This window comes from Ahaetulla prasina, chromosome 1, assembly GCF_028640845.1.
Source record: "Ahaetulla prasina isolate Xishuangbanna chromosome 1, ASM2864084v1, whole genome shotgun sequence".
In the NCBI taxonomy this organism is placed as follows: domain Eukaryota; kingdom Metazoa; phylum Chordata; class Lepidosauria; order Squamata; family Colubridae; genus Ahaetulla; species Ahaetulla prasina.
The window spans coordinates 303,252,941-303,271,015 of record NC_080539.1 but is presented as its reverse complement, the minus strand read 5'-3'; the positions used below and the strand labels follow the sequence as shown (position 1 = coordinate 303,271,015).

Genomic DNA, 18,075 nt, shown 5'->3' with positions numbered 1-18,075 from the left:
TAAATAAATAAATAAATAAATAAATAAATAAATAAATAAATAAATAAATAAATAAATAAATAAATAAATAAATAAATAAATAAATAAATAAATAAATAAATAAATAAATAAATAAATAAATAAATAAATAAATAAATAAATAAATAAATAAATAAATAAATAAATATTATTTTCTTTTGTTTTGAGAGAAATTGAAAGTGTGTGAGGAAGTGGAGCATATCTACAAGAATTATGCCAATAGAAAATAAAGTAATTAAATATTACAGTTATATAGAGCAGCATGGTGGCCTAGAGGTGAAGATGTTGACCTCCCACTCAGAAGGTTGAGAGTTCAATCGTAGACAGAGACAGATGTTTCTCTATCAGGGCACAAAGAGAAAATGCCTGTTGAGAACTCCATGTAGGCGTTAGGAAGGGCTTCTGTCCAGTAAATGCTATGCTACACTCAATCACCCCAACCCCACCCTGAAGCAAGGGGTTAGAGGGCCGTTAAAAAATGTATTACAGTTATATGCAGTGAAAATATATTGTTTTCTCTGTATACATTCTACAGTTGGCAATTAATGCAAATCTTCTAGAACGTGTCTGTCTAGGAAGATAATTTGGCCTATACTATAATGAATTGATTGGGTCATGATGTGCTGAAGATTGCGAACTAGGAGGCTGTGTATTTTGTGCATCTATGAATTATACAGTTAAAAACAGCACAGGGCCATTATCTGCTTTCTGAATAGCATTATGCATAATGTACTAATTTATCGTAAGAGTAGGAATTTCACATTTATAGAAGTGAATTCATGCATACTCATCACCTAACATAGATCTTCTGGTCTCCCAACTTTGTAATCATTAGAGATGCTGAAATGAAAGATCAGAACAGAGTAAAACCCAGTGATTTGGATAAACTTGGCTTTTATTAGTTAATTAGATTTGTATTCCGCCTTAAATCCAGGAGCTCAAGGCATATATACAATGCTCTGTTTCTGTTTTTCTCTTCGCAAAAAAAAAGTGGTGTGAGGTCAGCTGGACAAAGTCATCTAGTACAGGGGTCTCCAACCTTGGCGACTTTAAGCCTGGCGGACTTCAGCTCCCACCATTCCCCAGGCAGCATAACTGGACTTCAGCTCCCACAATTCCCCAGGCAGCATAACTGGACTTCAGCTCCCACAATTCCCCAGGCAGCATAACTGGACTTCAGCTCCCACAATTCCCCAGGCAGCATAACTGGACTTCAGCTCCCACAATTCCCCAGGCAGCATAACTGGACTTCAGCTCCCACAATTCCCCAGGCAGCATAACTGGACTTCAGCTCCCACAATTCCCCAGGCAGCATAACTGGACTTCAGCTCCCACAATTCCCCAGGCAGCATAACTGGACTTCAGCTCCCACAATTCCCCAGGCAGCATAACTGGACTTCAGCTCCCACAATTCCCCAGGCAGCATAACTGGACTTCAGCTCCCACAATTCCCCAGGCAGCATAACTGGACTTCAGCTCCCACAATTCCCCAGGCAGCATAACTGGACTTCAGCTCCCACAATTCCCCAGGCAGCATAACTGGACTTCAGCTCCCACAATTCCCCAGGCAGCATAACTGGACTTCAGCTCCCACAATTCCCCAGGCAGCATAACTGGACTTCAGCTCCCACAATTCCCCAGGCAGCATAACTGGACTTCAGCTCCCACAATTCCCCAGGCAGCATAACTGGACTTCAGCTCCCACAATTCCCCAGGCAGCATAACTGGACTTCAGCTCCCACAATTCCCCAGGCAGCATAACTGGACTTCAGCTCCCACAATTCCCCAGGCAGCATAACTGGACTTCAGCTCCCACAATTCCCCAGGCAGCATAACTGGACTTCAGCTCCCACAATTCCCCAGGCAGCATAACTGGACTTCAGCTCCCACAATTCCCCAGGCAGCATAACTGGACTTCAGCTCCCACAATTCCCCAGGCAGCATAACTGGACTTCAGCTCCCACAATTCCCCAGGCAGCATAACTGGACTTCAGCTCCCACAATTCCCCAGGCAGCATAACTGGACTTCAGCTCCCACAATTCCCCAGGCAGCATAACTGGACTTCAGCTCCCACAATTCCCCAGGCAGCATAACTGGACTTCAGCTCCCACAATTCCCCAGGCAGCATAACTGGACTTCAGCTCCCACAATTCCCCAGGCAGCATAACTGGACTTCAGCTCCCACAATTCCCCAGGCAGCATAACTGGACTTCAGCTCCCACAATTCCCCAGGCAGCATAACTGGACTTCAGCTCCCACAATTCCCCAGGCAGCATAACTGGACTTCAGCTCCCACAATTCCCCAGGCAGCATAACTGGACTTCAGCTCCCACAATTCCCCAGGCAGCATAACTGGACTTCAGCTCCCACAATTCCCCAGGCAGCATAACTGGACTTCAGCTCCCACAATTCCCCAGGCAGCATAACTGGACTTCAGCTCCCACAATTCCCCAGGCAGCATAACTGGACTTCAGCTCCCACAATTCCCCAGGCAGCATAACTGGACTTCAGCTCCCACAATTCCCCAGGCAGCATAACTGGACTTCAGCTCCCAGAATTGAAGAATTGAATGCAACAATTTTCAGGCAAGATCCGAGGCAAAAGCACATGAAGCAGCATATTGAAACAAACCGTAGAGCCCAACTCCCTAGTAGCTAGGCAACCAGAGGGCAAGCACTGGCCAGGAAATGTCTTAAGAAATTCTTTGATTCAAGTGCATCATCTCTGACAGCCACATACCAAAACTCAAAGAAATGACCTTGGAGAGATAAGCAAAGTTCAGACCGTAGTTGCAAAGCTGCAATGAAAAATTCTCCCCTGACCAACTCCCGCATGGGAGCAAGCAGCAAGCTGGCTGACAGTCATGTTGGGCAAATGACAGAGAAGTGTCTTTGGATAACATTAGTTCTCTTGGCTAAGAAAATGACATGAGCACCACCTCCTAGAGTTGGACACAACTGGACAGGGAAAACCGTTACCAGCATTGCAATTTTGAGGAAGATTCCATAAAAGTTAAGGCTTGTTTCAATTTTGGAACAAGCAAATTTGGAGCGGGCGTGTGGGAGTGCTGATTGGACGAAGCCTCCAGCAGAACTGTATAAAAGGAGAGGTTTTTCCCCCAGCCTGTTGCTGGGTTTACCCTAAATTAAAGAGCTGTTGTCACTACCCTGGTCTCCAGCCTCGTTACTTCCAGAACTTAACATTGGCGACGAAGGTGGGATCTCGAGGCTAAGGAGAAATGGGGAACGATATGACCCGCTTCAAAGCTTTCTAGAAGCCAACGAACTGCAAGGAGTTCCAGATAACCGAAAAGGGCTTATTTCTAAGCCACTGTGGTCCGGAGGTCATTGATATCGCGAAGCCCTGGCAGAGCCAACGCCGTTGCAGTCGGTGTCATGGCCAACTCTACAGACTTTACTAAAAACCACTGCACCAACGCCGCCCAAATACGTGCGGCGGTTTGAATTGGAGAGCGAAGGCAGATGGAGGGCGAATCCATCGGTGACTACATGGCCGCCTAAGAAAAGCGCCCAAGGACTGCGGATACCGCGACCTAGACGAGGTGCTCCTCGAGCAACTCATCCGAGGGGTCAAAGACATCCGCTTGCGGCGACGGCTGCTAGCAAAGAGCAACCTAACGCTGGCCAACGCCTGGACGAAGCCTCCAGTAGAACTGTATAAAAGGAGAGGTTTTTCCCCCAGCCTGTTGCTGGGTTCACCCTATATTAAAGAGCTGTTGTCACTACCCTGGTCTCCAGCCTCGTTACTTCCAGAACTTAACATTGGCGACGAAGGTGGGATCTCGAGGCTAAGGAGAACCAGAACCGAGCTGAAGCACGATAGACCCGAACCCAGCAAACTCAGGGCAGAAAAGCGGAGATGGCCAGTTACACTCCGCCCGCACCGCTTGACCCGCTAAGGAGAAATGGGGAACGATATGACCCGCTTCAAAGCTTTCTAGAAGCCAACGAACTGCAAGGAGTTCCAGATAACCGAAAAGGGCTTATTTCTTAAGCCACTGTGGTCCGGAGGTCATTGATATCGCGAAGCCCTGGCAGAGCCAACGCCGTTGCAGTCGGTGTCATGGCCAACTCTACAGACTTTACTAAAAACCACTGCACCAACGCCGCCCAAATACGTGCGGCGGTTTGAATTGGAGAGCGAAGGCAACCCCGTGCACCAGGAGGAGGTTCAGACCGTAGTTGCAAAGCTGCAATGAAAAATTCTCCCCTGACCAACTCCCGCATGGGAGCAAGCAGCAAGCTGGCTGACAGTCATGTTGGGCAAATGACAGAGAAGTGTCTTTGGATAACATTAGTTCTCTTGGCTAAGAAAATGACATGAGCACCACCTCCTAGAGTTGGACACAACTGGACAGGGAAAACCGTTACCAGCATTGCAATTTTGAGGAAGATTCCATAAAAGTTAAGGCTTGTTTCAATTTTGGAACAAGCAAATTTGGAGCGGGCGTGTGGGAGTGTTGTTTATGGAGGGCTTAGTAGATCATCTGATATATCGACCTCACTGAAAAAGGCAAGGTGGACCTTTGGGAATATAAGTAAGAATTGCCTTTAATTTGTGGGAGGAGCCTCTGTAATAAGATCATAGGTTAGTTGGGTGCATATAAGGTGATGTTCTATAGACTGTAGATTGCTTACCTCTGATACAGTAGTCATTTAGATTGTTTTGGGCCTTCATCAATAATTTTCCTTAATTGAGGGATCTAAAACAGTTGTTTCTATCTTTCACAATTTCTTGCTCATATAAGACTGGAGGAGAAAGTTTGTTACTGTTATGTATTCATGTTTGTACCTTTAAATATTTGAGCGGGAAATCAGCACGTTGCTGATTGGACGAAGCCTCCAGTAGAACTGTATAAAAGGAGAGGTTTTTCCCCCAGCCTGTTGCTGGGTTCACCCTATATTAAAGAGCTGTTGTCACTACCCTGGTCTCCAGCCTCGTTACTTCCAGAACTTAACATTGGCGACGAAGGTGGGATCTCGAGGCTAAGGAGAACCAGAACCGAGCTGAAGCACGATAGACCCGAACCCAGCAAACTCAGGGCAGAAAAGCGGAGATGGCCAGTTACACTCCGCCCGCACCGTTTGACCCGGCTAAGGAGAAATGGGAACGTATATGACCCGTTTCGAAAGCTTTCTAGAAGCCAACGAACTGCAAGGAGTTCCAGATAACCGAAAAAGGGCTTATTTCTTAAGCCACTGTGGTCCGGAGGTCATTGATATCGCGGAAGCCCTGGCAGAGCCAACGCCGTTGCAGTCGGTGTCATGGCCAACTCTACAGACTTTACTAAAAAACCACTGCACCAACGCCGCCCAAATACGTGCGGCGGTTTGAATTCGGAGAGCGAAGGCAGATGGAGGCGAAACCATCGGTGACTACATGGCCGCCCTAAGAAAAGCGCCCAAGCACAACGGCTACGAGTCCACGACTACCAGGGAATCGCATCCCTGTTCGAGGGACCACCTCCGTCCGAGTCGAGCACGGTCCACACAAGAAGACCCTGCCCATCACGATCGCCGAAGGAACTCTGCCCAGTCTGTTGGGACTAGACTGGTTTCGTGCCCTGGGCATGGGAGTGACTGGCATCTACAGAAGTGACTGTAACCTGAAAGACATTCTCTTTAACGAGTTCAAGATGTCTTCAAGGACTGCCTGGGCAAGTACAAGGGGACCCCTATTTCCTTCAACTTAGACCCCAGGTAGCCCCCATTAGGCTTAAGGCGAGGAGAGTCCTTTGCCCTAAAACCAAAATCGATAAGGAGCTGGACAAGCTCATAAATCAGGGATTTTGGTGCCAGTCGATCACGCAAAGTGGGAGACGCCAATCGTCACCCCAATAAAGCCGGACGGGTCAATTAGAATTTGCGCTGACTACAAGGCGACGCTAACAAAGCCTTACAGAAAAGCGCCACCTGCAAGCACAACGGCTACGAGTCCACGACTACCAGGGAATCGATCCCTGTTCGAGGGACCACCTCCGTCCGAGTCGAGCACGGTCCACACAAGAAGACCCTGCCCATCACGATCGTCGAAGGAACTCTGCCCAGTCTGTTGGGACTAGACTGGTTTCGTGCCCTGGGCATGGGAGTGACTGGCATCTACAGAAGTGACTGTAACCTGAAAGACATTCTCTTTAACGAGTTCAAGATGTCTTCAAGGACTGCCTGGGCAAGTACAAGGGGACCCCTATTTCCTTCAACTTAGACCCCAGGTAGCCCCCATTAGGCTTAAGGCGAGGAGAGTCCTTTGCCCTAAAACCAAAATCGATAAGGAGCTGGACAAGCTCATAAATCAGGGATTTTGGTGCCAGTCGATCACGCAAAGTGGGAGACGCCAATCGTCACCCCAATAAACCGGACGGGTCAATTAGAATTTGCGCTGACTACAAGGCGACGCTTAACAAAGCCTTACAGAAAAGCGCCACCTGCAAGCACAACGGCCACGAGTCCACGACTACCAGGGAATCGCATCCCTGTTCGAGGGACCACCTCCGTCCGAGTCGAGCACGGTCCACACAAGAAGACCCTGCCCATCACGATCGCCGAAGGAACTCTGCCCAGTCTGTTGGGACTAGACTGGTTTCGTGCCCTGGGCATGGGAGTGACTGGCATCTACAGAAGTGACTGTAACCTGAAAGACATTCTCTTTAACGAGTTCAAGATGTCTTCAAGGACTGCCTGGGCAAGTACAAGGGGACCCCTATTTCCTTCAACTTAGACCCCAGGTAGCCCCCATTAGGCTTAAGGCGAGGAGAGTCCTTTGCCCTAAAACCAAAATCGATAAGGAGCTGGACAAGCTCATAAATCAGGGATTTTGGTGCCAGTCGATCACGCAAAGTGGGAGACGCCAATCGTCACCCCAATAAACCGGACGGGTCAATTAGAATTTGCGCTGACTACAAGGCGACGCTAACAAAGCCTTACAGAAAAGCGCCCAAGGACTGCGGATACCGCGACCTAGACGAGGTGCTCTCGAGCAACTCATCCGAGGGGTCAAAGACATCCGCTTGCGGCGACGGCTGCTAGCAAAGAGCAACCTAACGCTGGCCAACGCCTGGACGAAGCCAGAGCACATGAAATGTCCACCCAAGCGGCGGAGACACTGCAGAAGCCTGTCCCACCAAAGGCGAGCGAAGGCAGATGGAGGCGAAACCATCGGTGACTACATGGCCGCCCTAAGAAAAGCGCCACCTGCAAGCACAACGGCCACGAGTCCACGACTACCAGGGAATCGCATCCCTGTTCGAGGGACCACCTCCGTCCGAGTCGAGTACGGTCCACACAAGAAGACCCTGCCCATCACGATCGCCGAAGGAACTCTGCCCAGTCTGTTGGGACTAGACTGGTTTCGTGCCCTGGGCATGGGAGTGACTGGCATCTACAGAAGTGACTGTAACCTGAAAGACATTCTCTTTAACGAGTTCAAGATGTCTTCAAGGACTGCCTGGGCAAGTACAAGGGGACCCCTATTTCCTTCAACTTAGACCCCAGGTAGCCCCCATTAGGCTTAAGGCGAGGAGAGTCCTTTGCCCTAAAACCAAAATCGATAAGGAGCTGGACAAGCTCATAAATCAGGGATTTTGGTGCCAGTCGATCACGCAAAGTGGAGAAGAAGATCTTCACCAAGCCAAAAATAGAGGGAGTACGGTGCCGGCTTGAAGTAGACACGGGATCAGCGATCACCATCATGTCCTGGGACACTTTGGCGAAGTCACTGCCGTCTGTCGCGAAGCGCCACCTGCAAGCACAACGGCTACGAGTCCACGACTACCAGGGGAATCGCATCCCTGTTCGAGGGACCACCTCCGTCCGAGTCGAGTACGGTCCACACAAGAAGACCCTGCCCATCACGATCGTCGAAGGAACTCTGCCCAGTCTGTTGGGACTAGACTGGTTTCGTGCCCTGGGCATGGGAGTGACTGGCATCTACAGAAGTGACTGTAACCTGAAAGACATTCTCTTTAACGAGTTCGAAGATGTCTTCAAGGACTGCCTGGGCAAGTACAAGGGGACCCCTATTTCCTTCAACTTAGACCCCCAGGTAGCCCCCATTAGGCTTAAGGCGAGGAGAGTCCCTTTTGCCCTAAAACCAAAAATCGATAAGGAGCTGGACAAGCTCATAAATCAGGGGATTTTGGTGCCAGTCGATCACGCAAAGTGGGAGACGCCAATCGTCACCCCAATAAAGCCGGACGGGTCAATTAGAATTTGCGCTGACTACAAGGCGACGCTTAACAAAGCCTTACAGAAAAGCGCTTACCCGGTTCCCGTGGTGCAACACTTATTGCACTCTTTGGGGCAAGGGCAAGTCTTTGCAAAGTTAGACTTGGCCCAAGCCTACCAACAACTGCCCGTAGACGCCCGCACAGCCGAAGCCCAAACGATTGTAACGCACAGGGGGGCCTTCAAGTGCACCCGATTGCAATTTGGGGTGAGTGTGGCACCAGGGCTGTTCCAAAACCTAATGGAACGACTACTGCAGGGGCTCCCAGGGGTAGTTCCCTACTTCGATGATGTCCTAATTTCAGGGAAAACATGGAGGAATTGGGGAGCGTTAAGAAAGGTTTTGGGCATTTTCCGACAGCCGGATTAAAAGTCAAGGCAAACAAATGCCAGATAGGGGTCGAATCCGTCGATTTCTTGGGCTACCGGATAGACAAGAAAGGAATTCACCCTACTGAGAGCAAGGTTAAGGCAATTAGAAGGCTCCAGCGCCCAAAAACAAAGCAGAGCTGCAGGCATTCCTGGATTGGTGAATTTTACGCGGTCTTTTAAAGAACAAAGCAACTGCTATGGAACCGCTGCATAGGCTCTTAGGAAAAATACTGTTTGGTCTTGGGGAAAGTCGGAAAATAGGGCTTTTGAAGCAGTAAAGAACCTGCTCTCAAGTGATAGCCTGCTCATCCAATATCACAACTCATTACCCCTAGTGCTGGTTTGCGATGCCTCCCTTATGGGGTGGGGCTGTACTCAGCCATAGACTTCCAAACGGCACAGAAGCCCCTATAGCTTTTACTCTAGAACGATGTCCTCCCAGAGAGAACTACAGCCAATTAGATAAAGAAGCACTAGCCATTGTGTCAGGGGTTAAAAATTCCACGAATATGTCTTTGGGCGGAATTTTGAAATCGTGACTGACCACAGACCGCTACTAGGATACTGGCTGGCGATCACCAACGCCTGTGGCACTTTCGCCACGCTTGACCCGATGGACTATATTCTAGCCGCTTATTCGCATAAGCTGCAGCATCGACCAGGAAAAGAAGTGGGCATGCAGACGCGTTAAGCCGATGCCCACTACCAGGGGCGATCAAGACCCCACCCGGGACGCCCATCCTACTTATTGACTCTTGACTCTGGCCCAGTCACATCTAAGGAAGTGGCTCGGCATCATACCGACATTGTGTTAAGGACTGTACTCGGTTGGGTACAGAGAGGGTGGCCCGCTGCGCCGGGCGAACGGTTCAAAGAATTTGTTAAAAAACGAGATGAGCTCTCGGCTCAAGGGGGGTGCCTGTTATGGGGTGATCGTGTAATAATTCCTGATAAATTAAGGGGAAAGGTATTGGACCTCCTCCACGAGGGTCACCCAGGGATCGTAAGGATGAAGGGGTTAGCTAGAAGCTATGTGTGGTGGCCACTCATGGACGCAGAGATTGCTGAGAGGGTAGGGAAATGCCAGGCTTGCCAAGAGTCCAGACCTCTACCCCCAACGGCCCCAGTCAGGGAATGGGAAAAGCCCCAAGGGCCCTGGTCAAGAATCCACATTGATTTTGCTGGCCCCTTCCACGGCCAAACGTTCCTAGTGGTTGTTGATGCATTCTCTAAATGGTTGGAGATCATACTCATGAAATCCACTACGGCCGAAGCAGTAATCGCAGCCCTGCGCCACCTATTTGCAACTCACGGGTTGCCGGACACTCTGGTGTCCGACAATGGGCCTCAATTCACGGCAGCCCAGTTTGAAGAATACCTGGCAGAGGAAGGCATCCGACATGCCCTCTCTGCGCCTTTCCACCCTGCGTCGAATGGCCTTGCAGAGCGTTCCGTCCGGAGCGCTAAGGAGGCATTGTCCAGGCTCAAGCCAGGTGACTGGCAAACAAAGATAGACTTTTTCCTAGCCGCTTATTCGCATAAGCTGCAGCATCGACCAGGAAAAGAAGTGGGCATGCAGACGCGTTAAGCCGATGCCCACTACCAGGGGCGATCAAGACCCCACTCCGGGACGCCCATCCTACTTATTGACTCTTGACTCTGGCCCAGTCACATCTAAGGAAGTGGCTCGGCATCATACCGACATTGTGTTAAGGACTGTACTCGGTTGGGTACAGAGAGGGTGGCCGCTGCGCCGGGCGAACGGTTCAAAGAATTTGTTAAAAACGAGATGAGCTCTCGGCTCAAGGGGTGCCTGTTATGGGGTGATCGTAATAATTCCTGATAAATTAAGGGAAAGGTATTGGACCTCCTCCACGAGGGTCACCCAGGGATCGTAAGGATGAAGGGGTTAGCTAGAAGCTATGTGGTGGCCACTCATGGACGAGAGATTGCTGAGAGGGTAGGGAAATGCCAGGCTTGCCAAGAGTCCAGACCTCTACCCCAACGGCCCCAGTCAGGAATGGGAAAAGCCCCAAGGGCCCTGGTCAAGAATCCACATTGATTTTGCTGGCCCTTCCACGGCCAAACGTTCCTAGTGGTTGTTGATGCATTCTCTAAATGGTTGGAGATCATACTCATGAAATCCACTACGGTGAAGCAGTAAAGAACCTGCTCTCAAGTGATAGCCTGCTCATCCAATATCACAACTCATTACCCCTAGTGCTGGTTTGCGATGCCTCCCTTATGGGGTGGGGCTGTACTCAGCCATAGACTTCCAAACGGCACAGAAGCCCCTATAGCTTTTACTCTAGAACGATGTCCTCCCAGAGAGGAACTACAGCCAATTAGATAAAGAACAAAGCAACTGCTATGGAACCGCTGCATAGGCTCTTAGGAAAAATACTGTTTGGTCTTGGGGAAAGTCGGAAAATAGGGCTTTGAAGCAGTAAAGAACCTGCTCTCAAGTGATAGCCTGCTCATCCAATATCACAACTCATTACCCCTAGTGCTGGTTTGCGATGCCTCCCTTATGGGGTGGGGCTGTACTCAGCCATAGACTTCCAAACGGCACAGAAGCCCCTATAGCTTTTACTCTAGAACGATGTCCTCCCAGAGAGGAACTACAGCCAATTAGACAAAGAAGCACTAGCCATTGTGTCAGGGGTTAAAAATTCCACGAATATGTCTTTGGGCGGAATTTTGAAATCGTGACTGACCACAGACCGCTACTAGGATACTGGCTGGCGATCACCAACGCCTGTGGCACTTTCGCCACGCTTGACCCGATGGACTATATTCTTAGCCGCTTATTCGCATAAGCTGCAGCATCGACCAGGAAAAGAAGTGGGCATGCAGACGCGTTAAGCCGATGCCCACTACCAGGGGCGATCAAGACCCCACTCCGGGACGCCCATCCTACTTATTGACTCTTGACTCTGGGTTACAAGGGGAACTAGAAAAGACAAGGAAATGAGCATAGGCGACCGGGTGTGGGCCCGAAACTATGGGGACGGCCCTAGTTGGTTCGCAGGACAAATAATAAAGATAACCGGCCCAAAATCGTACGTGGTAGAGCTACCAGACAACCGAGTGTGGAGGCGCCACATAGATCAGATAAGGAAACGAATAACTGATCAAACCGAACCAAATGAAACAGATCATGACCAATACCAATTTGAATTCACAGCTGACAATGACCCGGGGGAGGCGCAAGACTTAGCTGAGGTCCCAGAGTTCCAGCGACGCCATCAGGTTCCCGAGGGAAACAGCAGGAAAGTTTCAAAAGTAATCCAAGGCCGGATGGCCAAGAAAAAGAGTCGGCCAATAATCCGGAGCCCGTTGGCTCAGAGAAAGAGCTGGGAGGAGAAAACAGCCCCTCCGACCAGCTCAAAACACCACCCAGAACTGAACCGCGCAGGTCAGAAAGAACTAGGAGACGCCCAGGTTATTTGCGTGACTACGTCGAAAAATAACATGTAAATAACTATGTAAATAGAGGCAAAGTGTTTTCTGGGAGGGGAGGAGTGTTATGTATTCATGTTTGTACCTTTAAATATTTGAGCGGGAAATCAGCACGTTGCTGATTGGACGAAGCCTCCAGTAGAACTGTATAAAAGGAGAGGTTTTTCCCCCAGCCTGTTGCTGGGTTCACCCTATATTAAAGAGCTGTTGTCACTACCCTGGTCTCCAGCCTCGTTACTTCCCGAACTTAACAGTTACTATAATTGTTCAGGAACCATGCCCATCTCTGATCTTCTTATTGACGTATCAGTAATAAGTTTAAAAGGGATTCCAGTATTTATTGGAGTATTATCTGCAGTCTGTCTGCAGACATTTAAATTCGAGAGCTTTAATGTGCCAATCCAAAGACATAAATCCACATGTGGAAAGAAAAGCATGAAGAAAGCTACACAGTTATGTGGGCTAAGTTGACTCTGGCTATCCAAAAAGAAGCATGAAATCTGGTTAGTATTTGGATGGAAGATCATTAGAAATGCTCAGGATTGTAAAATAGAGTGGGAGTTTGAAAGCAGTTCCAGACATTACCAAGGAAACTTTATGAACATGTCTATATAGTCACCAGGAATGGAGTTTCATTAAGAGAAGTCTTTAATTTGCCAATTTTCACATGAAAAGAAAAAAAAAGGAAGAAAAAAAACTATCGCAATCACAGTCCATTTAATTTTGAGCTGACTCTAGAACCGGCCTGGTATGCTCTTAATTTTAGGTCATCTGTCCTCTGATGTCAGATCCTGTGAATGATTTGGCCACCACAGTTGGTGTCATTTCTTCCCTCCCCCCTTGTTTTTCAGAGACAATTACACACCTAACGCTTTTCCTGGTACAAGATTGGGCATAATTAACTATTTGTTTCTGAGAAGGAGATGCAGTGTATGTGACTTACTACCTAAACTGATGAAAAGCTCTGTGTATTCCAAGCAACAGATGTAATATTTAAATAATGAAGTCAACTAAATAATATTAAAACTAGTTCCCTGTGTCAGTAGATCATTCCCAACAGCACTTCAGTCTTTACTGTGTAGGATTTATTAATCCACCCCAGTGCTATTACAATAGGAAATCCATAGTAAAAGCTGGGGGTTATCATATATCAATGGCATCTATCAATGGCACAGCTGTAGAAAAAAAAATATAACGTATTATGCTACTTTTAAATATTCAACGTACTCATATTTCAGATTTAAATAATCATATTGACTTTTCATAAACTTCAGTTGGGATAGGTTGGCAGAAGATTTATTACTGCTCCTGTATCTGCAAAATGTAGGTTTCATTTGTGTGTGTGTGTAAGCGTATATATGTGCACATAAAATTTAAAAAAACTTTATTAAGAATATTTGTATACATTTGAATTTTTACATCACACTGTATCCTCCCTGCTCCATTTAACAAATTCTAGAGTTTTATCCTAGCTGCATTATTTCACAAGAGTTAGCTGTAGAATTCCTAAGTTAAATTTAATACCTGTTCCAGCATAGTTGTTACTGCTGGATCTTGTACTTAGTTTATGATGTGGTGGTTTTGGAAACCAACTCTTAATTGGATGGGCAGTCTAGGAAGGAGAAGAATTGAACAGGAATTCAAATTGCTGGATGAACCAATGTGTTGCAACTCAGATTCTAAAGGCTCCAACTTTCAATTATTTGGAAGAATGTTTGGCAGATTTATGATCTTTCCATACCCTTATTGTTTAAATCAAGCATTCAATAAAATCTACGAGAGCAAGAAAGAATTTTCCTGATAAAGCTTTTTCTTTAAAAAAGATTATGGGTTTAAAGGACTATAGGGAATTTTTTTTTTTTGCTCATGTTGTGTTTTTGTGGCTCAGTATTTGACTGCAGCAAAGCCCTTGGTTTCATTGACTCGGCAGTTGCTGCCATAGCTACTGAAAACTGCATTATGCTGTAGAAGCCGCCAGATTCTGCATCAGCCTTAAAGGTGTTTTGTGAAGGGAGGAAGGAGTTATACAATAGGATTGCAGGAACCCGATGACAAAACATCACAGAGAAAATACGATTGTATTGAAGGTTAATTTAGTGTGCTTGCTGTAAAATAGAAACAAGAACCCAGCTGTTTCTACAATCCTGGAAATATTCTCAGTAATTAAATATATATGGTTTTTAAAGGTCAGTTGAATTTTTAAAATTTGCATTGTTACTTTTTCTTAATATAAATACCAATGTTGTAATAATGCTGTTATGCTTATTTACTTGAAGAGGAATATATGTTAATATTCCAGAAGGGCATTCTGTATTCCACATGCTTTAGTTGATGTTGGATCTGCATTTCTAATTCCAAAAAAGAAACCAAAAAAAAATCGGAACAGAGTCTTCTCTATCTCTTTCAGGTGGATTATTTATCTTTTGATGTTATGTTTGAATTTGAAAGCCTGGAAGTTAAGCAGTAAGGGACGTTGGGGGGAGGGGGGCTTGAAATGCAAATATATGGGTGCCTAAAAGCATCTTAAATTGTTCCAATACTTGGATGGCAATGATTTTTTGATCTGTAAAGCAGCTGGCTGCTTGATTTAGTGGTATGCTTTTAGAATGTAAAATGATTGGTTACTTTACCTTTATTTAGCATATGCACTTTGCATAGAATATTTGGAAAAAAGGAGTTGTAGATAAACAAGTTAGAGTTCTAATTAAGGCTACACTATAACCTATTATCTATAAAATATATGTCAATCTAGTTACTGAAATTCATGTTTGTATTTTAAACACCAGAACCGATTGCGGTTTCAGAGATATAACCCCAGGCCATAACATTTTTTTAGTTCTCTGCAGTAGTTTTATTGTAACAGAGGTTCTAATATATTCCACAATAACTATTGTCAGGGTCACTGTATTAAACTTCCTTACCCACCAGCTTATTTCAATGACCTTTCTGTTCTCAATATGGAGATGACTGTACTTATTTTTTGGCTTGACCGTGCTGACATCATTGGAACACCTTGTAGCAAAATACTCATAATTTCCCATATGACATTAAATGTGTACTGCTGCTTTATATCACAATACTAGCATGCAGTGTTATGCTTAGAAAAACTATGATTTCCTGACAAGGAATGTTTCTTAAAGTCCATAATCCTTCCTATTGTTCTGGCCATAAGCAAAATGTTTTGGTGACTACAAAGAAGATAATTACATAGCCCTTCAGCATTGTTCATACCCAATATCTGCTTCTAAAATATTGAGATTTAACTAATATTATAGGCTTCTCATTTAAGGTTATTAAAACCTTAACCATTATTTAGTTTAAGTACATTTTGGATGTGTCTACGTTTCCCATTTTTGGAGGGAGAAAGATAAAAGTGTTTTGGCCAATGTAAAATACTTGAGGACTATAAAAGAAACTGGAGAAAGTATGATTTTGAATCAGAATAATCCACATACATTGATATGTAAACCTAATAACAATGACTGGGTTTGTACATCACATGAAACACAGCTGGTCAGTCAAATTTTAGCCTAGTATCTTGTGTGAATCCAATTAGTAGCTCTGAACATTTCACCAGTTTGATTAGTAGTACAAGCCTTTACAAGAATTCAGAAATATCAGGTAAAAGATAAACCAGACAGGATTCTGGGAATATTCTCTTAGGCATGCTGGCCTCTCCCCAGCTATATTTCAACTACAGTTAAATTACTACTTAAGCCTGATCTTCACGTGACACTTTAATCTGTCCAGAAGGGAAGTCTTGTAATATATTATCGAGGTCATCTGCTTTCAGTATTCAGTATTGTAAGTATCACTTTAATATTTCAAATGGAGTTTGGGATAAATGTGAACAGGAATTAATAGTGTGGAGTAAAATAGTAATATATTCTCTTTAAAAAATAGGGTCTTACTGCTTTTAGAAAGTATTGACTCATATGTATTTATAGGCACCAGACAAATAAAAATGAGCTCTTGCAGCAAACAGGCACCGGAGATTTGCTTGCTTGTTTATTTATTTTTTTCAGGCACAAAGAGCATAATTCAATCTTTTTGTTACTGGACCTTATACTTCACCTGCTCTTTATGCTTTTAGTTGATCCTATTCAAAACACTAGTAGAGGGTTAAAGACAGAAAAAGCCAGATGGAATGAGAAGGGGGTTCAGAAACAGTGATGATTGCGAGGAGGACAATGTGCTTGCACATAAACAAATGAAGACCATATGCTTGCACATAAAGAATCATCCTTTCTGTTTTGTAAAAAATGGAAGTTTTTCAGCCCCATATGTTTTATCAGTTCACCCATCTTGCCAACAGAATGAATCAAGGAAGAAAATTCTTCTTCCTCTTCAATCTCCTGAACATCCCTACAGTCTGCTATGGATTGTCAATCTGTGAATGGGCCAATGTGTTACAAAAAAAGAGGTCCATGTTGTGAACATTTACTCATATGAAGAAACTACTCATAATGTATACAGCCATCAGGTGTAATAATTGGAATTGCACCTAGTATTTAGCATAGTATAATTTTATATTTTATGCAAGGTTAGAAGTGCAATTCTCCTCACTGAACTTGGATCTAACAATAATTATAGTGATGGCCAGTTTTTTCCAGCCTTATAAAACTGTTCGTGTGAGTGGCATAAATACAGTATCATATTTAGATATTTAGATGCCAGCATTGTTAATTCATGAGGTTCTGAATGTAATTAGGTAATAAAATATTTCCTTGGGTTGAACCTAACAGTTAATGACTTTGAGCTACATTCAATGTAGGATTGATTATATGACTGGTGGCAAAATAGAATAGTGGCTGAGATTTATCTTCTGTTTAATGTGACCAATGAGAATTCTGACCTTACTGTGACATCACACATATGAACTAGTCTGTTCTCAGGCACACAAATGCATTTTATCGTTTCAGCATATCATCTTTGCTATCCTTCACTAGTATTGAAATCTTTCATCATACAAATAGATGTTTCCATTTTTCCTGATTTAAAAGCTAATCTGACAGAAAAGGATAGAAATATGTTTCTTTCTTTATTTAAAATATTTTTCAAATTTTCTAGCAATGAACGGAGAGATCTTGCGTACGAAGAATGCCAGCCAAAGTTGAAAAATCACGAGATTCTTCAAAGCAGGGAAATTCATCATCAGCAACAATATATTGAAGAATTACAGCAGCAAATTCTGGATGGGCAGATCAAAGCTGAGCAAGAGCTGGAGCGTGATCAGGCAGTAATTGATCAGCAGATCAGAGAAAGTATGACATGCTGAGTTTTCTACCTCTTATTAGAAGACCTCCAAGATCCTTTCTAATTCTGTTATTCTGCAAATATTCTGTAAATCATCCAGGGAATGATTCAACATGTTTTTGTCTTGTAACTGCTATCAGTGAGTAAGCATGGCCATGACATCTCGGTTGACATTGGTAGAATCAAAATTCCACAGGTACATTAAATCTTGTGGCCAGGGTGATGCAGTGGTTAGACTGCAGTACTGCAAGCTACTTCTGCTGACTCCTGATTGCCAGCAGTTTGGCAGTTCAAATCTCACCAGGTTTAAGGTTGACTCAGCCTTCCATCCTTCCTAGATTGGTAAAATGAGAACCCAGATTGTTCGAGGCAATACGCTGACTCTGTAAACCAGTTAGAGAGAGCTGTAAAGCACTACGAAGCAATATATAAGTCTATGTGCTATTGCTATTAAGTCTTATTCTCTTTTAAAAAGAATATTGATGATCATTGTGTTTTAAATATGCTAGCTTGTACTTCAAAAACTTCAGAACTTTTTCTATTTTAACCCCCTCTATTTTTGTCACAAAGTAGACAATAGCTTATTTCACATTATAAACAGTTACAGAAAATCTTAAAATCAGAAAAAAATTAAAATCCTAAAATTGGGTAGCTATTTTTGTTAATGTTTCTCACACACCTCCTTTGGTTACAGTTTAAGTAATTAATTCAGAGCAGTAGCTT

General features: G+C 44.9%; 1 protein-coding gene across 3 annotated transcripts in view; it reads left to right on the top strand.

Moving 5' to 3' along the window:
* The window catches only part of STARD9 (StAR related lipid transfer domain containing 9), a 121,904-nt gene that overhangs the window by 73,753 nt on the left and 30,076 nt on the right, over positions 1 to 18,075 (top strand). For all 3 annotated transcript variants that reach the window (XM_058161995.1, XM_058161993.1, XM_058161994.1), the window contains exon 21: positions 17,167 to 17,360. In XM_058161995.1, coding sequence (XP_058017978.1) covers positions 17,167 to 17,360 — 194 coding nt within the window. The remainder of the gene's footprint in view (positions 1 to 17,166; positions 17,361 to 18,075) is intronic.